The following is a 25671-nucleotide window of genomic DNA, read 5'->3' on the forward strand; positions in this document are numbered from 1 at the left end:
TGCCTGTGTCTCCTCCAACACTAACTAATGAGGCCTGACGCGTGTGGAATGAGCGGGAAAAACAGTCCGTGGCTTCCCCCGAGGGGTTTGTGAGACGATCAGGCCCTGAGTGGTAGAGAGAGCCCCCTGCGCCCTGGCACTCGAATAAAACCCTCAGATTATAGTGGGATTACAGCAGATTTGAGAAAAGGAGAAAGGCATGAGAGAGCGGAGTGGATATGAGAAAGAGGGTTAGACAGAGGATAAGGAGGAGAAACAGGACGCAGGGTTTAGAGAGAACGCAAAGGCGGTTCTGCATCCTGTCTGCTGGGTGTCTATGGTCCGTGGACAGACGCAGGAGAGCCAGAGCATATGGAGCCCATTTGCCTGTGTGGACCAATCAGGACGTGGCGTGATGGAGCCGGTGGCCCGTGGAGAGAGAGATGCTCCGGGCCGAACACGTGCCTGGCATAAGGGGTCCACAAAGCGCGCTCTTAAACAGCAGCCCAGGGCTTCACAAGCCCACCGTAAACACATTCGAAGGTCGAGCACTTTGCAACGTTAACAGGTCAACATGGAAAATGTGAGCTCAGAGAGCAAGTATGTGATGAAACGCTGAGTGCAGCAGCAAACAGATACTGTAAATTGATCAGGATCGACACGGACAGTTCTGTTTACATGCCTCAAAATCAGAGCCGTGAACGTTCGTGATTAAATTCGGCACAAATCAGTGACATATGGCTCCAAGACCTCGGACCTTTTCCTTATCTATCTCCAGCACCATCGTGTCAACAGTGACACGAGCGATTAGAGGATGAGCGGGAGAGGCAGGTGTGGCCAGAGTTATGATTCACACATGGCTCGTGCAGCGGTGCCGTCTGCGGAAGATCTCTAATAAACTCTGTCGTCAAAATCCAAACATCACATTTAAACCATTATAAGCTACGTGTTCCTGCTTTAAGTCTCAATATATGACAGCAGGGCGATGAAGCTCTATCAACACGACACACAGTCATTTAAACAGCTGTCTACAAGTAAAGCTCTGTTTATCAGGTACTTGCTTGTTAAACTGTTGTGTGACTGCATCTGGATCCTTTTTATATCTTTATTGGAGAAGGGTAGTGTTTTGTTGGTTTTAACATGAAAAACAGAAACAAAACAACTGTTGTATGTTGTTCATTATGTAGACAAATGTTTTATGAACAGTCAGTTATTCATCTTTAACAAGTTTTAGACACATCTTAGAGTTCGTAGCCATCGGCAGATCATACATGGTGCTTGCATGAGTGAATCTGTGCACGTTCCATCAACTGCCTTTTTCTATATTAGTTCAAGAGGATGAGGACGGAACTGGATAATTACACCGAGTGCCAGTAACCCCGATACATGGCTTCATTTCATTGCTGCTCCCCACTAATGGTGGTACTTTATTGTAATGAATTAATGCGATTCTTTTGATCCACAACCTCCCTGTGGTGTTTTTATCAACTGCTATGATACTAAAGAGGGGAAAGAAATGTTACGAGGACCCCCATCTGGACTTGCACCAGGGAAGAAGTTGGTTCAAACACTTAGCGACACAAACCCGACAGGCTTTTTGTGTCCCACTCCCAACCGGAACCGAGCCTGATGTTTTGCAGATTTAAAGGCACATGCAGCGTAAAAATAAAGTAGACAGACCAGCCAGCATGACCAAACACAACCCGAGTATCATTTCAAGATTTCTGTCCGAACCTGGCCCTACTCGTCAGGTCCTGACAGGTCCCGGTGGGGTCGGGTATCCACACTCTAGTCTACAACACTTTTCAATAGCATACCTTTTTTCATTATGTTTGCGTTCAAACCTCTCTCAGGTATTTTATAATATTTCTGTTCTTCATGCAAAAAAACCCCAAACATCTGTAGACAAACAGCATGATAGAAACACACCGATAAGACAAACTTCTCACCCAGTTAAACCTCTAGATATCGTGCTCAACCTTTTTCTCACATCTGTGTGGTTATCTCTCAAGGTATTTGTGCATTTTTCTCACTTGTGTAGTAATGTCCCAGCCGTCCTCCAGGCTGAGCAGAACGGATGAGCCGCTGTCCAGAAGCTCCACCAGAAACAGTGCCAGCTGCAGGATCTTGTGAATCTGCGGGGGGGATCAACATATGTGAACATGCACACACACACAGATTAATCCTCCCTGTGCATACAGTATACCATGTTTGGTCTACTGGTAATTATTTGCAGAGTTGCCTACTAAGGGTTTCCCACAGCTGATATTTTTCGGCAGCGTATGATATGTTCAATGTAAGGACAAAGGCTGCAGAGGGTCGATCAGATAAGCAGCACGATAAGAGCTCTGCTGTTATCCCATCGTTGTGAATCTGCTTCCCTTGGGAAACTGGCCTCAGAGCGGATTTATCCGTTATGTGAAACTGATGCAGAGGATGAGCAGGAAGAGCGGACAGCGGGGTCGTTCTCACACACTTTTTCAAATCTGACTCGGAGTCACTGTGTTGGGGGTAAAAAGTGCAGAATCCTGTTGCATGTCTTGTGTGTGTGTTTTGTCACCTGCAGGATCCATTCAGAGTCCTCCAGGGCTTTGAGGAAGGAGTCCTCAGAGTCTGAAGAAGTGGCGCTGGGAGCGCAGGCCCGCAGCAGCTTTTTAAACGCGGCTTTCACCTGCCGCGTGTCCGCAAACTCCACCGGCACCAGCTCACAGTTCAGAGCGGAGTCCACTCTGAGGCCCTGTCGAAACAGAGACATAGACCGAATAAATACAGTTACAGTGTTGTTTACAAAGTTGACTTTTAGCTGGAGTACTCTCATAGTTTTACATGTTAACTCAACTCAACTCTGTGATACATTGCTAGTATTTCATCCTACTCATTTACACACATGGAGGAGCAGTTACAGGACCGTTCACTGTTAAATAAATGAGGTGGAGGAAAAAAGCCTTTCTGAATTCTTTACATCCACTGTATTAACGTCTCTGCACCGGTGACAACCGTGGCTAGAGGAGCGATGTTTTCAGGACGTCTGTCGGCCTGTCTGTCCATCCCACTCTTGTAAACCAAGAATTTCTTCAAATTCTGCACAATTTAGCTAATTAAGATTTTGGTGGTCAAACTTCAAAGGCCAAAACTCAATAATCCATAAACTTACTATGACAAAACACACTTAACACCTTCTAATAAATTCCGTCACAACATATATTATATGAGTCTGGACAGAGATTTACAGATCATTTTCAACTTGGCAGAGGCAGACAACCACAGGGCTGTAATTCTCCCTTGCGTCACTTATTTACAAGCCTTTAAACCTTTCATCACTTACGCTGTGTCATTGCTACACAGAATCAAGTTTAATTTACTCGTCGAGCAGATATAAAAATAACTACATTTGAAAACAATTTTTATAGACACTTTTTTACAAAGAGAAGAGAGAAAGAGGAGGGACACAGAACAAACAGCAAATCTTCCTCATCTGACCTAAAACAGCTTCTGAGTTTTTCAAATTGTAAAAATACCAAAAGGTCCTCGAGCCACAGGGAACAGTGACATGGTTTTCCAATGCAGTCACAATCTTTTACAAGAAATAACAGAAGAGAGCAACACTTAAAGCTTGGCTGGTGAGAGGCCCACAGCATCCTCATGTTCCATAACACCAAAGACTGAAATCAAAGGACTGGGTTTTAAAGACTTGTTAAGGACTTTTAGACATGACAAAATAAAATAAGTCGTTTTCAGTTGACAGTTTGGGACAAACAAACGTCATTTTCTGATCAAAGGTTGAATAACAGCACCCTTGACGGAGGTTGGAACATAATCATTGACATGGTTCAAGTTTATATTCGATAAAACATTTCAAAGAACAATTAATGTGTAACAACTGTAAAATATGGCGAGTGTCTTTTGGGATACCGCGAGATGGAGAAAGCAGTGACAAGACACTTCTTAAAGGGAACTTCAAAAATAGATATTGGCCAATAAATACATGTCGAAAAACAGGCAATGATTCCTAGAAGTCGTTATCAACCCGTTATGACACATATATATTACAAGTCTGCATTGTTTATTCTGTAAAATAAGTTTTCATGAAGTTACATCATTTATTTGAATAATAACACATCAACAGCCATAAAGTAGCTCAGGTTTTAAATAGAGTCAGACTGGCTGATTATAAGTCTTTGTTAAGACGTATCAGGGTTTATGTACGATACAGATGTGTTTCTGAAAGGCTCCGCTGATAAATCAGTCCGACTCTGTTTAAAAACTGAGCTAATTTATGGTTGTTGATGGGTTATTATTCAAATATATGATGTAACTTCATGAGTTGACTTTCTCTTACAGTAGTTGGATTAATGATACAAACCTGATTTGAATTATCATCCTTTCCTGGAAAATGAGCACGGACATCGTGTTCGCGTGAGCTTTTTGTAATAATCCTCGTCTTGTCTGAAGTAAAGCTTCAAACATACTGAGATGATTGTTATTTTACAACCTTCCTAAGATACATCTGAACAATGTTATAATGCAATACCTCTGCCATGAATTTGAGGTTTTTTGTTTCTGTCGACACACACGCTCAATTACATGTGAATTACTGAGGTCACAGTTACAGGTGGTGTTGTACTGGGCTGCACTGTATTAAGAGGGGATTAGTTTGATGTGATGTTTTGGCTTCGCTTTTCCTACACGAGGGAGTCGAGTGCACTAATCCTCGACTGTGACTGCAATGCAAAATCACAACTGAATCAACACCTCGACGTCCGTGTGACTTCATGGCAGAACAGTTGTTTTGGATGGAAACAGATTGTATCTCACCTTAGGGTCGAAACACAACAATCACGGATAACGTTTCCTCTGAGGCACCAGAGAGCAGCTGTTCTTTTTTCACGCTCACCCTCAGATGGGACTTCTCTCCGAAGATGTAGAGGGCCGCTTGCTGCTTGAGGAGCTGAGCCTGCAGGCTGCTGCTCCCTGCGGGGGGCGCCAGATCCTTCCCTGCTAGTCGGCTGCCCACGTCCGCTACCGACGTATGCTGGATGAGTCTGCTGCTGGAGCGCAGGCTGGCCCACATGCCTGCAAACACACAGATGCAAACAAAAGTCACACACACGCACACACACGCACACACATGTGGGGTTTGGGCCTGTTCAAATGCCACTGATGTACACATGCTGTCAAACAAACTAAAACTGAGTAATGGACAACACCTGACATGCGGACTACATTTACATGCACGGCAGTACAACAGCGATTATATAAACACCCTCATTCTCTCAGTCCACCAACAAAGCGGTCGCCTGTGTGGCTCGGGAGCGTTGAGACGCTAGAGAGATGTTAAAAGCAGAAGTTGATGGAATTTCTTGGTAATTCGATGAATCAAGAAGCCATTTCTCTGAAATCAGCGTGCAGTGCTTTCAAACAGCATGAATCACTATCCCCAGCATGAAGGACTTGATTCTTCACAGTAATCACCTTCAGGTCTTGTTGAATTTGTATGGTTGTCAAACTGCTACTAATTTGGGCTTCTGCAAACAGGCCAGTTATATAACAGCTGCCGACCAAATGGATGCAAATTCAACTCGGAGATAACTTGAAATTCTTTTCGAGCAACAACTACATGAAACTGGATAATTCTCAAAAGCCGTCAGTAAAACGTTCCTGTGGGAGGTGGATTTAGAGTTTAGATGTGATGTGTAATATAGGACCAACAATATTTGCATTTGAAAACTAGAAATTTCTTTTGCCTGTGTCCTATCCTCTCACAAAGTTTTGTGGAAATCTGTTGTGTAATCTTGCTTACAAACAAACGGACTAACAAACAAACAAACCAATGGACAGGGGTGAAAACATAACTTCCTCGGTTGAAGAAACAAAGAAGAAATATTACAAAATACTGATACTGACAAACAACTGAGGCCAGATTCGAAAAACCTTTTTGATCTAGATCCATGAAATATTCCATGAGAAATCAATAAGAACTGTTGAAAAATGCCCAATCTCACAATGTTAAAGAAAGTGAAAACAATAAATATCCTGGATCCACCTCCTGATCCGGATTAACACCAACATTTAATGGGTTCTTTCTTGTTTTTGTTTAATCGTGCAAACTAACAAACAAACGAATCGCAGATGACAACATAACTTCCTTGGTGAAGATAACAACGTGTTTACCTGATAATTAGACTAGTACGAGTCCTGTCATAACATCGTACCACACACTCATTTCAAACCAATCCTTGGGGATCACATTTTCAGAATACCCAAGCTGTTTTCATTACACTAAAGACGACGACCAGAGGGGCTACGCTGTTTCTGTCTATATGTGTGTGTGTGTGTGTGATTCATGACTTGTCTGCCATGACAAACAGCTTAGTTTCCTCCCAAGCCTGGACCTGGCTCTTAACTGACCACAGCGGGCCCCGGCTGTGCCAACACATCAACAATGGAAGAGGCCACATCAGAGCAGCCACTTTGGTTTGTGAAAAACCACAGCTCCCAGTGGAGTGCCCACAGAGTCAGCCATGATTAGTACTGCGTCACTCAACCTCTTTGTAAAGGGTTTGCAGCGTGGTGCAGCGTGGTCGTTATTGGGTTAGGGAGCGCGCGTGCAGGTTAGCGAGAGGAAAAACAACAGCGGCTGGCGCGTGTAGAACGTGTTAGGGAGCGAAGCAGCGTTGTGGGAGGAGCGGCAGACGAAAAGAGACAGAATGACCGTACCTTGATGGGGGATTCTCTCCTTACTGGCAGGTTTTTGGTTTGAGTGAGTGAATAGTTTATCTCTGTACTCAAGCACTGGGTGGTGTTTTTTGTACAGGTGGTAGAGAGAGAGAGAGAGAGAGAGAGAGAGAGAGATGGGGGGGGCATGGAAAAGATCAATGACGTCAACATCATCGGGACATCACCACCAAACCACCACTTCAGACAGACATGCAAATGAAGAGTTACGCTGATGAGGGTCAAAGGTCGGACTGGTCCACATAGGATGAGGAGAGTGATTTTTACAACATGCATGAATATGTGTGTCCAGGATTATGAGCGATGGTTTGAAGACTAAGTTTGTCAGGAATGAATTTGTCTCAATCAAACAGGCTGGAGTCCCTGCTCATCATTTAACAGAGGTTGATTACATTGCTACCACATTATTAAAGGGTCACTTCTTTATAGAACACTCTGCGTCCTACACTGATGGACATCTTTACAATTAAAGGAAAAACGTTTTTTCTAATAGACAGCAAACTGACCTGTTTCGGAGATCTGGAACTTTATCATTCACCTATATCATCTGCTTTTGTACAGTACAGTCCGGAACCACCCACCACTATAATTTAAGTATTTTTGTGAAATTCTTTAACTTATTGGTTGAGTTATTTTATGAAATACTTTGAGACACATTTTGCAGGGTATACCTGAAATAATAATCCAATCTGAATTTAAGACATTTTAATACTGTTTAAGGCCTCTTATTTGTACAATTGCATTTAAGACATCTTATGATCCTGTTCATGCAAACGTCTTTGTCAACTGGATATCATAAGAGTAGATCTCAACAATCTGATTCTGTTTATTAAGTTCTCTTTCCTTTATGGATTTTATTATTTTTATTTTCTATACCTTTATTTTTGTAATTATTGTAGTGGTGGTGATTTGCTTTAGTATTTTATATTTTTTACTAAGCTGTATTCTGGTACTCTCTTTTAACTAAATGCACGGGGAGTCTATTCTCTCAGTTGTAGTACAGTGATTATGTCTTATTTTTAAGTACCTTGGTATTTCCCAGGGAAGAAGAATGCATTTTAAGGCATAAAAAATATTCTAAATGGGAAATACACAAACTGTAATCTGGGATTCTCTTACAGAATCCTCAGTGACAGCAAACAAACCAATTTTTCAAATTAAATAACATAATATTAACTAATAAAAATAGATACCAGGACTAAAAACTAGCTCAAATAACTAATTGTTGAAAATAATTATTAATACAATATAAATAGTTTTCTACTATCTGGCTGTTTTTTAATATGTTATTTTGAAACAGCGAACAAAGCATAGATGCATAGTTTTTCACCGTTTCACAGTTAACTTATATTAGAACTTGATGTTATAAAATCCCTACAGGCTAATACCTGCACTCGTCTAATTTGACATTTAAGACTTAAATTACATCTGTAATCTTTCGCAACATAAGGCATAATCTATGCCTTATGTCTGCTCTCATGCTCTCTCTGTCTAACATCTTCTCGTCAATACTGAATTACAATTTGGCCAGATTTATTAGTAATAGTTTATTAGATGAAAGTGCTGCTGCCACTTGAATATTTCACGTTCATGGTAATCTAAGAAAACTCAGACTAATTCTCGGTCATCCTGACACAGATCTCCTGGGTCCAAAGAATGTACAAGAGATAACCCTGTTCTCTGAGGCCAGCAGCTCTTACTGGAACTGCAGTCGGGTGGTTGAAACCCTTTTTACAAACATTTCACGTGACGTCTCATCCTTTTTAGTGCGTGAAAAAAAACATTGAGTCACTTTCGGAATTGCTTTCACCTTTGACCTTCATCTGAAGCAGTGACTAACACCTTAGACATGCAACAGAACACAAAACACCTGTGACTGAGGGGAAAAAACTGCAGAGTTCACATTCAAGTTTACACAATCCTGATGGTGTTTGTTGCAGCTAAACAGCACATTAAGTTTTTATCTGGGAGATTCCATTTACTGCAATGCTCATTTGACCGGAACAGTTCAAAAGGTTAAAGTGTCCTTGAATTTCTGCCCTGACATCTGGATCTGGAGACTTGAGATAAATAGCAAAGATTTGCAAAGTGATTATTATACAGCTATACGCTACAGATCCCCACAGAGAGAAACCACAAAGTTTAAACCGTGTTGCATTTAGAGTCGGCTTCTCCTCGCTCCAGTGCTTAAACTATTCTTGTGCTGTCCTGTTAAGCATTAAATTCAAAGTGCTTTTAATTTCAGCCTGATTCCGTTTACATCCCAATAACTTCCTTTATTGCTTTTTTTGCCTGCACCGCTTTTACTTTCTTTCTCTTCACTTGTTGTTTTTCCTTCACCATGTTTGTGAAATACTTTGGCTAAACTCCTGTTGTTTTTAAACATGATATATCAATAACTCCGTCTTCACTTGACTTAGAGCGATTACAGTCTTTGGTCTGCATCTTCACTTTTCAAGAAATCTTGGCCTATTGACTCCAGCTGCCCTGTAACCCTCAAATAATAAGTGGTATATAAATACAATGGATGGTTCAATCTTTTACATTGTTTAAAAGGTTGTTTTTGACTTGTTTTTATGTTCTGCTTTTAACTGCAATTATATGGCGCTCTTATTCTCCAGCCTCATATTTTATCTCACATTTTACTTACTGGGTTTTGTTTCCATCAAATTTGCTGTTAATTAACAGTTTTTATTTCTACAGTTTTTATTTATATATATATATATATATATATATATATAAACATCATTGTTGTTGGTTTGCATAATATTTCATGACCATCTGAGAAATAAATCAAGACAAAAGTATCCTTCTTCAAAAGTATCCTTCTTCAGGAAGTCTGCAGACTTCCTGAAGAAGGATACTTTGGTCTTCTGAACTTCTCCATCTGAACATGTGTGATTTTGCATATTGTAATGTCATATTTCTAAAATGTGTTTTACAACAAGAGAAAAATGAGCAAATATGTGACCAATGTGGAAAAACAAATCTGAGGAGAAGAAAATCTGGAAAACAAGGAGCTCTGGCAAAAAAATCAACAGCCTCCATAATCTATTGTGATTAAAATGTAATGTTTCCCTCAACTGAGTGGATGATGTTAAAAGACTATGATGACTGTACTGGTGTAGTGTGCTGTTTTGTCTGGCAGCAGGCGGACTCACGACGTCGTGCCGAGCAGGAAGCAAAACCACAGAAGCAGAAAACACTCACCTCCTCTGGTGAAGCTGTTTGAGAATGGGATGTCTAAATGGACAGGAGCCATCTTTGGTATCCTGGACGTCCTCCTTTCACTGCCTGGAGACAAATCATTCATGGGGGTGTCAGAGGAGATGGATGGGCTGGTAAGTGACCCCAAGCTGTCCTGTGATTCTTACATAACCTTTTATTGTGTACACTTCCTTCCAATTGTTAACAAATATCAGATACAGTATTTCTCCCAAGCAGTCGCTCTCTCTTTCTGACACACACACACACACACACACACGCGCACACGCACACACACACTTATTAAGATAAGTAGGCTTTGCTTTGCTGACCAGAACAAACACAAAGGGGATGTGATGGCAGAGAAAATACAGAGCTCGAGTGAACGAAAATAAATCTGCAGAGTGCAAGTCTGCAGATTTTCTCTTTATCAGAGGTGGTGAACTCTCCGTGGCCTCTTGTCCCTTGTAAACAAGCTCAAGTTTTTTTCCCACGACAGCACCAAGGCCATCGCGCAGCACATTCAGGTCAGGTGGGAACACGTGAGTCAGGTGATGTAGCTTTACTGTGAAGGAGCTAACTGACCAGAGTCAAACCTCACACTGCTTATTGACTCCCTGCAGAGTTAACAGTTATGTAGATAATATATTAAGATGAAATAAATGAACATAAAAAACACAATGTAGGGTTTGGGTTGGGCTTGGTCAGTTTTCCATCGGGCACGGAAGTGCTCAGAAAGAAAATTGTTGCCCAAGCTGTTCTCTGTCCTCAGATCAAAATAGTCTAATGGCAGAAATAACTGTTTCACTATGAGTAGATTATATTATATATTGATACATAGTACATTGTTATTTTCATTCCCCAAATAAATAAAAGCAGAACACCAAAAATTGGTGTTGGAGCAGTGTTACCTGGTGAGAGGCCGATGAGGGAGCGGTTGGACAGCGTGTTGTTGCCGTTCATTTTGAAGTAGATGGGGATGGAGTTGAGGATGGCTTGCAGGTACTTCTCTTGTTCAAGACTACTGGAGGAATCTGAGGACGAGGCAGGAACTAAAGGAAGAACACAACACTTTATTTACACAGATTGGTAATAATGACCGTCACTTGAAAAAAATCTAACTGCAGATCACAGATCTAGTGTTTTACAGAAAAAAAAAGCCTCTATTGGTTTTGTTTATTTCTGTCAGACCTGAATGAAATTTCCAGACATTTTCCAGAGTTAGCCTTTCACATGTGAAGAACGCAGCAGGTGTCTGGGTGGAACATGCAGGAGGCAAGAGGATAATGCATAAAAATTCCATTGTGGAAATCCCGTTATTGTTTACAGCGTCATGCCTTATCACCAAAAGCTCTCGAATCTAGTCGTCTTTCCAAGTTGAGATCTTAATCCGCTTCCTCTGCGTGTATGGTATCTTTTTTTATTCCTGTATTCTTTTAATTTTTTTCAGTTTTGTCACGTCATGAACACACCCACTCACTTGGTCATCACATGGGCTCCACTTGACATTTCTCTGACATTTTACTAGGGAGCTCGCAAGAAAACTCGTCTGGAGTAACCGACTAACTGACGGAGTATCTGAGGTCACTAAAGTCACCTCAAGGGTCGCCAGCTGATATATGAGTCAGTGATATGAACAAGAAATGTTTAAATAGATAAAATGAGTGTAGCCAGCTTTAATTCCTCGTGACTCTAACAGCCACGCCTTTCACTAACTTCATAAAACATCCATACCGTTAGAGGAGGGGTTCTGTGACTTGAACAACCCCACCACGCTCTTGCCGTGGAAGCCTCCTGAGCGGAGCAGGATGGCTTTGGTGCGCGGATGTTTCCAGCACACGGCGGGCAGACGGTTGTGTCTGTAGCAGCGCGCCACTTTGTGTAAACTGCTGTCCTGTACTCCCTGGGGAACCACCAGTAGCCCCGGGTAACTGACAGAGACAAGACAACAGAACAGAAATCTCAAACACAAACAGTTTTCAAGAAAGAAAATTGTCCACGCTGCAAAGCGGTTTGTTGATACACGTATGTAGCAAGACATAGAAATGCAGCTGAGCACCTTCAGAGTTTGCAGCCAACTCGGGATTGAGGCTGTATTAGTCACGCCATGTGTGTTTTTGCATAACAGGCTGGATTTGAATCTAGTTGTCTGAATAGATACGTCAAACATCTGTCTGCCAGGTAGAGGAGCACCCCCCCCCCCCCCCCCCCCCCCTCGCTGGCCTGTTGAGATACTGAGGCTCAGAAAGCTTCTGGCAGGGCTACAGATCCTGGAAACTAATATTCTCAGTCCCGCTGTGCAGTGATTAGTGAAATCAGCACAGAACAGCAAGTTTCTGGGATGATTTTTAGTGTAGCCGAACCGCTGCAGCTAGAGTTGATGAACTGGCAGGCAGGATCTCCAGGCTGTGAGGTAGCGTACCTGCGGCAGAGGGAGTAGAGCCTGTTCACGGCCGTGATCTTGAACAGCTCGCCTGATTTGGAGCGAGACGAGCTGGCGGTGATGGTGCCGAGGCCCAGGCGCTGGTAGTCACGGAAACAGGACTGCTCCACCAGCTGCTCCATGGTGGACTTCTCTGAGGCCCGCAAAGTGCTGCTGGGTGGCGGCTCGCCATCGTCCGATACTGAAACACACACACGAACAGGAAGTTAATCTTTAATTCCTGCTCCCTCAACACGTGTGTGTGTGTGTGTGTGTGTGTGTGTGTGTGTTTATGTGTGTGTGGTTTCTCTCACTTGAAATGTCGTCATCTTCATGCCAGGTCATCCTGCTGCCTCTGTCATTCTTCTTCAGCGTGCTCTGGCTGCCACGGCCCATGGTGATCTTTCCAGCCCTCTTCGCTCCCTTGACTATAGTTTTGGACAAAGTTCTTCGAGGACCAAAGAGTGGACATACTTTTACTATGTGCAGCTTTAGCAACAAAACATTTCAATATTTCCAGAGGAGCAAAAATATATCAGGGGGCAGCATGATTGTGACAAAACAAACCTGAAGCCAGTGTTCCTCTCTTTCTGCTTCGGAAGGATTAGCTGAGGTGCGGTTTGTCCTGCAGCAAATGCGAAGGAGCTGAAGATGGATTGTGGGTAGCGGATCCTCTGGAGGTGCTTCCTGAAGATCTCGACCATCTCCGAGCTCACCTCCTCATCAAAAGCCACTTTTATTAACTAAAAAGTTACAAATCAGTAAAACAGATTATTTAACACTGGTTACATAACATTTCATATTAATATTGGATTCAAATTCCATACAACCTGTCAGGAGCATCTCATGTTTATCACTGCTAACGTTCTTCACCTTTTTACCCCCAAACATTTACTAAAGTGTGCTGATCTGCGTCTTTCACATCTTACATTATTGGTAAAACAGCTCATGCATAGTTTCCACAACAAACACCCCCCCCCCCCCCCCCCCCCCACACACACACGAGTACAGCGAGGTCAGAAACAAGACTGTCCACAACAGATGTCCACATATGCCAAGTGACCTACACTCCATAAACATGGCCACTTTCATAATTCGAGTTTGTAAAGAGATAGGAATGAACCATAAAAAGTTTTACAGCAACATGTCTAAAGACTAAAAACACATGCTTGGCGGAAAGTTGCTTCTCTTTTGATTCTAGGAATCAAGCTCATGTTATGAAACACAGGACATGGGGTTTATAAAAGATGTGTCACACTGGATGTTAATTGTAATTTTAAGTTTTGTCGCTTATTTATTAGCTTGTGCATAGTCACAGAGTAATCAATAACGTTTGTTTGTGTTTGTCAGATTTTTAGCAGCATTACACGAAAACTACAGGACGAATTAACACGAAACCTAGCGGAGGGGTGTGGTATGGGTCAGGGAGGAACCCGTTACATTTTGGTGCAGCTCCGGCTTGGGGTTCGGATCCAGGAATTCAACTTGTGAGATGACATTTTTACAGATTTCACAGAGAATAATTCATGGATCTAGATGAAAAAAATCTTTTATTCGGCTGATATTTATGAGTGTGTGTAATTTGAAGAGAATTCAAATAAAATCCTGGATGTAGTGAATTAAAATGTGATTTCATAAGGGGACTGTTGGGCCCTATTGGGGATATACGCTCAACTGAGTGTATTAGTTATTATTAGTAATATTATGATGTGTGAATATCTGAGAAACAGAACCACGGATGATACTACATCACCAGCTATGAGTTGCTCAAGAGTCATCTACACTCCCTGAGAATCACATTCACTAAAACCTCTCACATCTTTAGTGATTTAATCTGTGGTGTGTTTCAGTGTTTACCTGAAATGTTGCAGAGCGGAGCTGCAGACCTTCCTGCATGTGCTGCTGCAGCTGGTTCTGGATGCTGATCTTCTTCTCTTTGGTCAGGGTGGACACGGGGAAAGCCCTGATGACTGACTGCTCCCCCACTGGACACATACAGGAATAAAGATCACACCCACATTACTGCAACATCTTACTGACACAACACACTGCAGATTTGAATTTTTGGGGAATTTTATGCTTTTGCCAGAGAGTTAACAGGACACATGTGACAGGAAATGAGGAGAGAGATAGAGAAAGAGAGACAGTTTGGTTCATAGTCTGCTCCACCATCCCTTGGCCACTAGGGACCCCACCCCCTGATGACTTTACTACTTGAGAAACAGTATTACAGTGATGAAGAGTAGGATTCACTCGGGTTAAATGTGCAGAATGCATTGTTTATTTGTTGTTGTGACCTAACTTTATGATAACATGATTTTCATTCAACAAAAGAAAAATTATGTTTGAATTGATTTGAGTGGAGAACTATGCTGTGGTTGTAAATACATGGCACACAATTATTAGCTGAAAGTTGTTTTTCTGCCGACAAATTGTATTTGATGTTGTATAAAAATGTATTTGAAAACATATGTATTGTATTAGCACTAGAAAAAAAATCTAATGTAGTTCAGTATTTACCCAGTGGATCATGGGGGATTCCTTTGAAAATGATGCGATATGTTGTGAGAAAGAGAGCTCCCTCTGCTGGCAGAATGTGTGGGCCCCCCAGGAGGCCCCCAGTGGCCTCCTCCCTGCCGTCAGGGTCCAGAAGCACCCGCAACCCCTCCAGCACCATCTCCTCCCCAGGGAACAGAGCTGGACGTAGAATCTTAGGCTGATGGAATAAGAAAGAACATTATGTCCATGATACAAACCTGCACAGGAACACGTCTGAGCTTAAATAAGTCATTTGTTGTTGACAGTTAGCTTCTCAAAATGAAGGACACAGCAAAAACATTTGCGTCAGAATAGATTTTTTTTTTTTTTTTTTTTTTTTTTAAAAGGCCAGGAAATCAATTTATCATCATAATGTCAAATCACAACACCACATTCACGCTGGACAAATATAAGCTTTGCATGCACATCATGATGAAAAACACAAATTGCAAGCAAACTGAGGATTTAATAGCATTAAAAAAAACTCAAATGAATGAATTCTCTGTGTAGAGACCAGTTTAGCATTTTAAACCCTAAAAAAAACGCATGATCTGTTTGTAAAAGAAAAGCGGTTCTGTTTGAGCTGTCGAATGGAATCATCATTAGTTTTCACTTTGTGTTTGTCAAGTTTGAACATACGGACCCTGACTGACAGGATATAATGGACCGATTGAGCACAGTTATTTTCCACTGGGACAGAAACGAACGTGCGAAAGAAACAACAACTAAACAATGGAAGAAAACTAAAACACTTTAAAGGTTAAACTCAAAACGGCACTTACTCACTACTTTTAGTCTACTCACGCAGTTGAACGAGTTTAGAAAGAGTGTGTAAATAAAGTCAGTATAATAAGTGTAACCTTTTATTATTTTTTCTTTAAAAAAGTGATATTAACTGCATCTGAAAAACAAACATTATCTGACAAACCTACTCTACTGTATAAACTGTCCAGTCTGCACCGTGTTGCTTCAGCTGCTTCTGGCCTCCGCAGCCACAGAGAAACACTCAGTTGTTCCGCTGTCACAAACAAGGACGGACATTAGATCATTCACAGCATTTCCCCATTAAGGCCACAGCCAACGTGGAGGAGTTAAGGTCCGAGGAGAATAAGAGCTTGATGAATCCGTCCTTGAATGGACACCGAGTCCCTCTGCACCTCATTGTTTCGGATGCTTTCGTCAGGACTGCACCTTAACTGCATCCCCGGTTTTTCCATTTCATGTCACTGGTGCTGTTACCACTACTGCTATACTGGCCAGTCATGGCTCCACAGTCAGTGTTGTTTTTTAGTATGTATTTGGCATGCAGCTCAAAGCTCGCAGCCCACGATGGAAGCTTTGTCCAACACGTGAACCGTGTAAGACGTTAGCCACAAAGTGCAGCAGACGGACTGCTCACCGTGGACTCCAGGTTGCTCCCCAGGCAGTACAGGCATGATGTTTGTCTGTGTGTGTAAGGGTGTGCAAGAGAAATTACTGGGAGCTGGCAGACACGTAGCACAGCAGGGTCCAAAAACACCAACTGGTAAAATATAAAAGTGCGATGATGACTGGAAAACACGGGATGAGATTTTGCAGTCGGAGAACGGGCAGCAAACCAGACACTGAGCGTGTGGACATAACTAAGAGTTTGGATATGAGGAGAATCAAAACAGTGCAGTTGGATGTACAATTTAAAATGAGTCTAAATTCACTGTTAAATACAAATGTATGTATTTTATCCAGCACCTGCTATCAGAGTTTAAACCTCTCATGAAAGTTATCAAGGTTTTTAGTGACAATTGTTGCCATAAAAAAGCCTACACCTCCTGTTAAAGTTTTGTTTTTACATATTACAGGATATGTAATCATAATAACTTATTACTTCTTCAATGTTTCAACAAGTTCAATTTAATACTTTTTAAGACCATAATAAATAAAATGTAAGACCCATGTCAGGTAGCACAGATATGAGGGGAAATATTTACTAACATTTACCCCTAATTGAAGATGAGGTGAAGTAGACTTATAGAGAAAAACCCATGAAATACTATGTTATTTCACAAACTGCAGGAAGAGACAGTGGGCGTCCTCCTAGTAGGTAGGTCGGTGTAATGTAGGTATCATGTTATTTTGTGTTTGTAGATCAGTTATTAGTTTTATTTTGGCCTTTTTTGTAGTTTCCACGATATCAACCAACGCTGTCTTGTGATAGAAATTCTTCTCTTTTGAAACACAACTCAGATATTGTGCTTTCAATTTGTCTCTCTCTAAATTTTAGTCTTCACATTTCTAATATTTCAGTTTCAAGTTTAGGATTAAAATACGTGAACTCCTGCTATATGGTTCTTTTTAATAAATAGTGTATGAATAGCTGAAGTCCCAGCAGCTCACCTTCTGAATGGGAGGTAACCTCCTGCTCTCCCTGTGAACTGCCTCTAGAGCCTCCATCTGCATAGCTACAATACCTGTGGGTTAGAAGTTGAAGTCAGTGAACATATGCGCGCACACACACACACACACACACACAAGTGCACACACTGGTGTTGTAACAGAGGAGCACGTGGACATTCACATCTTCTTACAACCACCATGTGTATTTAGAGATGTTAAGGCCATTTAACATGTCAGGAGTTAATCAGCTCAGAGGCCTGTGCTGCTGTTAGCCTGAGCTGAGAATACTCTCATCCCAGGGTTACTGTGTAGTGCTGGGGGGATTAGGACATCGACAGAGTGTGAATGAACACTGTGGGTGCTGTACCTGGTATCATGCTGTGCAGGCTCTTGATATGCTCCTGGGTAACTCCGCTCTCGGTGCACACCTTGTCGATGAAGCGCGCGATGAACCTGACAACAGAGTTGGCCACGTCGCTGCTCTCCGAGTCCTCGAACCCACTCTCGGTGTCGAAGCTCTCTGCCACGCTGCCAGCGATGCTGTAAAACGTACATAACAACACGGTGAAAATGAGACGTGCGTGGGTGCAGATTTGAGATCTCACACTTGTGTGCTCACAGAAATGGTATGAAGATGCACTGTGATTAAAAAACCAGTAAAAACAAGAGCAATTTAAAGCCTGGCGTGAGATGCTTTGATCTGGCCCGTGAGGCAACTCATAAGAATGTCATGTCAGCAATTAATTTTATCTGTGATGAAATAAAATAACAGCAGAACAAGTTAGTAAACTGACATGTCCTTCAGAGTGGTCCCTTCTGGCTGGATGCCTGTCAGGCTCATGGTCAGAGTAAAGGAAACATGCACTTTGCTGTTATATTTCTGACAAGCATCATGGTGAGAAGTCGATGCAGAGGGTTGATGTTTAGGACGACACAGTGAGCCTAGTTTTCAGGGACGTGCTCGCCGTGATGAAAAGGCCCATCTCAAGCATCAAGCTGGAAACTTGCAGCTGCTGCAACAACAAGTTGGATGAAGTTCACTCTCTTCAGCAGAGTTTGGGTGCATAATAAGCAGCTTCCACAAGACCACATTCTGACAGTGATGATGTTGCACAGGCAGGTTTTGTGGTGAGCAGCTAAGAAGGAGAATTTGTGAAGGAACCTCATTGCTGCTGCAGAGTTAAACCGTCAGTTTATCTCAAAGAACCATCACAGAACAGGTTACATAAGACAACACTGAGGGAAACCAAAAGAACTTTCCAGTTTTCCTCTGTGGCCTGCAATGAAACAACAGATATAACAAATACAGACCAACTCGCCATTTTCCTGTGTGGGATTACTGCCGAGTTTGAGCAACTTGGTTTGGCTAAGAGTCAAATCATCATCATCAATACCATCTGACATCAGATGCCTCGGAGAAAAGAAGACGTTCCAGCCCACACATTAGAGGTTATGTTTTTTACCTGTGTCTGTTTGATGGTTATTTTGTTGGTTTAGTTGTTAGCGGGATTACACAAAAACTACTGAATCGATTTCTACCAAACTTGGTGGAGAGATGAGGCCGGAGTAGAATACATCAAATTTGGGTGCGGATGCAGCCCAAAAATCAGAACCAGGATTCTTTTCACTTTCTTTCCAATATAGAGCGTTTTTCAAGATCTTTGTTGATTTTTCAGGGACTAATGTGGAGATCTTGATTTTCCAATATTTCAAACTATATTTTATGACAAATACATCGTTTCATTTATTAGAACACTTCCTTTTTCCATTTACCACCAGACAATCTAGAACTTAAACAAGAACTAACAATCACGTGTAGGAATGTTTGGCCTTGGCGGACGTATGCACTCGACTGTGTGCCATTCTGGTTTAATTATTAATAATTTATTATGGCCTTGGACAATGTTATGGAAATTGAAATGGCCCTTGATAGAAAAAAGGTTCCCCACCCCCCTGGGTTTAGTGTTAATGATAATCAATCGCTTGGATTCTATTAGCCAAGAGGAATGTTTCACATGAGGTGATGCAACCTTCCCTGTGGATGAACAAACACAAGTAAGTGATGAAATCCAAATGTCTTCTGGAAGAAACAAACAAGTCTGGGGCAAAACTGAAAGAAAACGAAAGGAAATTTCCACACAAACAAATTCTTGGCCACAGTGTTTCTGACATTTCATTAGAAAGAGAAAAACAAGAATAGAATAGTATCACGGTGTTTTTGAGGCTATTTGGGAATATTCGAGAGATAAAGAACGGAATGTTGACAAGGCATGTACTGTACATGATAAAAAAAAGTAATAGGATCACTGGGTTCTTCTGGCTAATTTGAACAAAGATCTTTTCGTGCCTTTAAAATCTAATATTGTGGGGGATAATCCCAGATTCATTTAATGCTACAGTTACTAAAGAGCACAGGAAATCACTTTTACTGCTATGTTGTTTAGCTTGGGTAAGTACAGTGTTGGTCCTCTTAAAGACGCCCTGAGGGGTTTGAACCTCCCAACAGAAGTACATGAGCCTCACTCTGTTTTGCGCAGTAGCGATGGAAGCCCACAGGATGGACGTGGGCCGGAAACGTTCCATTTGGCTAAATTAGAAGGTATCATGTAGATTGTGAGCTATGCCACATCCACCCACGGACCTATCATCACCTTATTAAGTGAGGAACACATGCTCCCAGGTCATGAAACCTTACCTCGAGGTTTCCTCCATGTAAGACTGATTGTTCTACCTTACAACCCTGAATACGCCAGGAATAAGTTCTGATACAGTCCATGTTTTGATGTTAGTGCACGGTCAGAACATGTGAAAGATGTTTAACAACAGTAAATCCTAGGCACATGCTCTCTCTGCTGTCGCTCCCCGTACCTGTTTGTGACGATGCTGTTGCTGCCGCTCTCCCAGTCGGCGGCGGGGGGGTTGCGCAGCAGCTTGATCTTGCTGGTGTCCAGAGGCACCAGCAGGTAAACCATGAGGCTGGCGTAGTGGATGGCCTGGCTGAACACGGTGCTCTCCTCGTTCTTCACCAGCTCCTGCTGCCTCTCCTTGCTCAAGCTGGGCCACGAACGCAGCTGCTCTGCCGCCAGGTCCATGGCTGTCTGCTCGTCATCTCTGCCGACTGCCGGCACAGCGGTCGCATCCTGGAGAGGTCGTGGAGTTTGAAAGAATTGTTTTTTTGGTGCTAGCCTAGAGCGGTGACTTGCATGGTGACAAACAATTTGATAATTATTCTAAATAAATAAATCTGAAATTGTGTTCCATAAATTATGTTGTGGCCACAGCAAAAATTATCTCAAGAGCCACTGCAAGATCCCAGTCCCCAGACTGAAAACCACAGCACATCATGAAAACTGTTGTGTGTGTCAGAAAATTTAAAAAAAAGTTAAAAATGGGTAACACAATTTGCTTTAGGCACAAGGACACATATTTATGTTTAGTTTTGTCGAAAACAAAAATACCTTCAGCTTAATATTATAAAATAGAAAGAATGGCAGCAGATAAAATGCTAAAATTTGATTATAGTATTTACTATATTATTATAATATTTAAATCATTATTTAAAGAAGGGTTAACCAGACTTCGCATGAATTCTCACACTACATTAAAACATTTGAATACAGTATTACCTTTAGCCTGGCAGTGATGCCACCTTTTTCCTCTGCCATGCTCAGATAAAGGGCTCGTATCTGGCTCTGGACCTCACTGTAGAAAGTGGCTTCCCAGAACTGCTGGTTGGTCCAGATGGGATGGTCCTGGATGCAGGTGTAAGCAAACTGGTTTATACCAGCAGCCAATTTCTGGAAGAAAAAACCCAGTTGACACAGTCAGCACTACGTAAAAAATCAAACAACATTAAACAGATAAAGAACATCCTCCACTCTGCCTTTTAGTAGAGGTTTGAGTTGGGCTGGGTTTCTTTTTCAATTTGACAGATTATCCAAATCTTGTTTATTAGTGCAAATCATCTCCTGCTCACATGCATTACATGTGTGTTTATAAATCTAAAGATAATCACTTGAAAGACCCAGATTTAGAGATTGTGAACCGATGATTAACCTTAATAAGCGCCTGCAAAAGTAAAATAAAATGTGTTAAAGAACAAGTGGGGAAAAACCCAGGGTCATTTACGTGTGAGTTTCTCTGATATTTATGTTTACGTTGTCTCCCATCGGAACAGATTCGTTCCAGATGTTGAATCTTTAAGGGTCAGAAAGTCAGTAATGGTGTTACTGATACAGTTTCTGATGTTAAAATCAAAATTTTACACGGACTAAACAATAAAAAAAAACATACACACACACACACACATTACCTCGTCAACCCCAGTAAGTACAAACAAATATTTTACTGTGTAAACATCAGAGGTTAAAACGGTTAAAACGTCAATACCTCTAACATTGCAACTGTAATAGGAGTCTCTCTTTTATTGAAATACTTTATTTCTTCCTGTGATGATGACAACTGCTCCTGATCAGAGTTAAAATATTTGTGCTTGGGTCTGTATTGCACACTGGATCCTCATAAAATTGTCACAGTCGTTGTAAGTATATTTCTTACTGGGAATGTGCGTCAGTAAAGGGTCTGAGCTGAAGAGTCACTGTCAACTTCTTGAGAGACGCAGAAAACCACGCCAGCCTCAGTATTTAAAGTGAAATCAATCATGCTCCTTGGGTCGTAACTTTCTAACAGATAACAACCCCCTAGTGGAGCGACAGACCACTCCTGCTGCCCACTCTGTTTGGAAACTGTTGTTTTTCATTAGCGTGGACCAAGAGTGAAGCAAGGTTTCATAGCACAAATAACATGGTCGGAACCAGGAGCGCAAAGTGCCAATAAATGACCACCATTCATCATCCACGTCCCTGCAGAGGCTGATGGCCATGTGTACGGTTCAAGCCTCTTTATTAGATTAGCTTCTGATTTCTTGAGTTTTTCTTTGCAAGGAGCGCAATCATAACAGCTCTATTCCCATTGTTGGTGATTCTGAAATATTTTGTTTGTGGTCCAGTCCTATAAATACGATTGTTGCTGAATGACTGAGTGATGAAGTTACACCTTTCACAATGAATTTACACAAACAGTTTCTTGAATGTCATCATCAGGCTTTGCAACTAACATCATTTATTGCAAGATTTCCCACCTTTTCAGACACCTCTAGCAACTTCATCCAAAACTGCACCTCGTGTCATATCTCGGGAGTTTTTGGACAAACCTGAGCTAACTTCCGCTGAAGAGACTTCCCACCATTGATTAAAAAAATGTTTTACGTCCACCAGGGAGGTTTTCACCTGTTGGTTTATTTGTAAGCAAGATTACACAAAAACTACTAGACAATTACCACAAAACTTTGTGGAAGGATGTGGGTTCAACGAAGAAACCTTTAATATTTGGTACAGATCAGGATCTGATGAAATTTGACCTGATGCCATTCTAGTTGTTTTAAAATTATGACAAGACTACAAAAGTCCATGTTAGACTATGCTTGGTCATGGTTACTCTGTGAGCTAAAAATGTGAAAAACACAATATTGTAGTTTCCAATATAATCATACTGTTAGTATATATTACACACACCCTCTTCACTATAAATCCACCTCCTCCTACCATCTTAATTTGTCTCACTTAGCACAGATTTCATCTGAAATGTACAAGAGGTCTGTTGGAGTATGAGGCAATATGAGGATGACATTGAGTTTGGTTAGATTAACGGTTTTCTCCATAGAAACAGAAAGGATTACATTAACTATGCTATGTTTAGAGCAAACAAAAATACCCTCTTCATTGAGTATGGGAATTAGGCCAGAAAAACGCAGGATGCAATGACAAGGACAAATCTGCTGAGGCAAGAAATGCTTTGAAGAGAGATTACAATGCTCTGATAGCTGCCCCTCCTTAAGCTATCAGAGAGCAGACTGTGGGATACATGGTCTCTGGACTGGGAGGTCAAACTTAAAGGGGTATTATGGTATTTTTCAAACTGGGACCTATGTTTAAAAATGTGTGTGTGTAATGAATGATACTGTATCAATCGGTCCAGCAAATCGCCTCCACGTGCAGCCACGACACGGTGGCAGTGGCTACAATGAAATCTTATGGGGCAACTGCGTCAGTCCCTGATATGTCCACTAAAAGTTCTTGTTTCCTTGGCAAAGACCCAGAATAACAATTTGAGCCCATTATTGGCGGAAAAGAGAACTTTTAGTGGGCATGTCGCAGTTGCCTCATAAGATTATACCTGGACACTTCTGGCGCGTCATGGCTGCCGGCGGAGACAATTTACTAGAACGAATCCAAAAGTTTTTGTAACTACCTTTCATTTAACACCCACATTTAGAAGGCCCATGTTGAAAAATACCAGCATTTCCCTTTAAAGGATGGACCGAATGAAACTTGGTCAGGGGTGAGAGGGTTCAGAACTGTGATACTATTCTGTCATTTTTCTGAATTTGTTTGTTTTCGTGTCTTACAACAGATGTTGTGTGGGTGTGCGTATACAGTTATGTGGGGGGGTCTACGTGTCTGATTTGTCTATGTTGTCTTTACACAGCCTGGCCGTACTTTTCTGACCTGTCAGATATGTGCAGGTCATTTTGACCGCGGTCATCGCTTCCTAATATGATACTACATGGGAGCTTACAGAGACATGCACAAGACAGATGGTCGCAGAGGAGGACAGGGAAGGAGAAAAGAAAGCAGAGGAAAGGGAGGAGGAAGGGGGAAGTAGCAAGTGCCGATGGAGGCAAAGGAGGGAGTATAGAACCGTCAGGGCCGTCTGAACATGTGACTAGAGAAGAGGAGGACTGCACGGGTGAAAAACAAGCAGAGAAAAAAAAAAGAGGAGACAATGTTGTGAACAGGTCAGAGGAATGAGGTAATCAGGATTTGGGCTGTTGTTCTGAACTTTGGGACATGATCCTAAAGTTCAGAGTATGATAGACTGTGGCCTCCAGACATCAGCCGGAGACCCATCCAGCATCACACATGTCAAGTGTGTCTCGCAGGGAATGAGAGATGGCGCGTGCGCTCACTGAGCGACGTGTAAACTTGCGTGTGGACTCCGAGGGAAGATATTCTGTATGTGCTATGTCACCAGCCTTAAGGCAGCAACATTTTTTGATAAGTGCCCTGGGAGAATTCATAGAATCTCTAAATTGCAAAAGCAGTCATAATTTGTGGACATGTGCCTTGTGGGAATGCATGTCTGAACTGTGCACAATCCATCTCCGTGTTTTTCGCAGTTCTACGTGAGTCAGTGCATCGTGGAGGAAAACTACATGAATCCTGAAACCACGAGAAAACCTGCTTTCAAACAAATTGTATTTACACTATTCGGTCACGTAAAACAAACACAGAACATCACGTTGAAAGTCAGACTAATAAACAAACACATCATGGTATCCATAGGCCATGACTGTGTAAAAAACATGTGCGTGGGTAACATAAATGTTCCAAAGCAAAGTAAACATGGATACGGTAAGTCAAGAGCGGGACATTTCTGATACACAGGGTTCACCCAGTACGTAATTTTCCTCACGAGGACCTGATGCAGAGCAGTTTGACAGAGCGAGCTGCCAAATCCCCCCCGTGCATAAACTATGGCTGTAAGAATGCTAACATCCAAGTGTTCTCGTTGTGCAAGTCGTCCAGATTTGTATTTCTGTTTTTCACTTGCTGCTGTATCCAATCTGTGTTTCCCCGTCCCCCCCTCGCCAGACAAACCCATTCAATCTGGTGACACATTCAAATGTCAGAAGAAATATCATGCAGGTTTCAGAGAGCACGATAACAACAGTTCCACATGTCAGTGACACCTGCTCATCTCCTGATAAACCCACTCCTCGCTAGATAATAAATGCCAGAGCAACAACATGTAAAACCTCACCTCTGACAAAGGGCCAGTGTGCAAAGGTTGTGCCATGTTTAAAAAGGCCAAATGACTCCATCCGTGCACAATCGCGGCACGAAGATATTTTGCAAATCCGCTCCAATTTCCTTCTGTCTGAGATGTTAACAAATATCTATCAAATACTGTTCCATAAACACCTTTGTCCGAGGGAAACATCCACAAGGGGTCGAGTTGGGGGGAAACCAAAGAAATGGCAAAGCAAGACATCTGAACATATAATGTGGGTCGACTGCAAAACCTCCTCAGTGTCAACATATGGCTACCAACTAAACACAGTCTGTCTCTATCCAGCACAATCTGGGAGCAGATGGTTGCAGATCAACGGAACTTCCCACATTCCCCGACCCGCAAGAATTATGGGTCATGGGGACAGCGACACTGTACACATGGACCCAGCCAAAGTCTGGCCACTGATACCCAACAGGGACTTGAACAGCGTCACTAGCAGTCTTAAATGTGCAGTGGCTAAAAATGTTTGGTAGGCAACAGCAGTCAAAAACAAAAACAGATATTTA

At 42.0% G+C, this 25671-nt stretch overlaps 1 protein-coding gene across 3 annotated transcripts in view; it reads right to left on the minus strand.

The window, feature by feature from the left end:
• sbf2 (SET binding factor 2) overlaps positions 1-25671 on the minus strand; it is a 92792-nt gene that overhangs the window by 8266 nt on the left and 58855 nt on the right. For 2 of the 3 annotated variants that reach the window (XM_034576622.1, XM_034576631.1), the window contains exons 18-33: positions 20878-21048; positions 20120-20391; positions 17619-17791; positions 17252-17325; positions 14861-15056; positions 14198-14325; positions 12908-13083; positions 12655-12788; positions 12341-12542; positions 11653-11849; positions 10830-10970; positions 9925-10008; positions 6697-6771; positions 4874-5052; positions 2540-2716; positions 2013-2114 (exon numbers count right to left, since the gene is read on the minus strand). In XM_034576622.1, coding sequence (XP_034432513.1) covers positions 2013-2114; positions 2540-2716; positions 4874-5052; positions 6697-6771; positions 9925-10008; positions 10830-10970; positions 11653-11849; positions 12341-12542; positions 12655-12788; positions 12908-13083; positions 14198-14325; positions 14861-15056; positions 17252-17325; positions 17619-17791; positions 20120-20391; positions 20878-21048 — 2481 coding nt within the window. The remainder of the gene's footprint in view (positions 1-2012; positions 2115-2539; positions 2717-4873; positions 5053-6696; positions 6772-9924; positions 10009-10829; positions 10971-11652; positions 11850-12340; positions 12543-12654; positions 12789-12907; positions 13084-14197; positions 14326-14860; positions 15057-17251; positions 17326-17618; positions 17792-20119; positions 20392-20877; positions 21049-25671) is intronic. The other variant, XM_034576639.1, reaches the window with a different exon arrangement.

This window comes from Hippoglossus hippoglossus, chromosome 3 (genome assembly GCF_009819705.1).
Source record: "Hippoglossus hippoglossus isolate fHipHip1 chromosome 3, fHipHip1.pri, whole genome shotgun sequence".
NCBI lineage: Eukaryota > Metazoa > Chordata > Actinopteri > Pleuronectiformes > Pleuronectidae > Hippoglossus > Hippoglossus hippoglossus.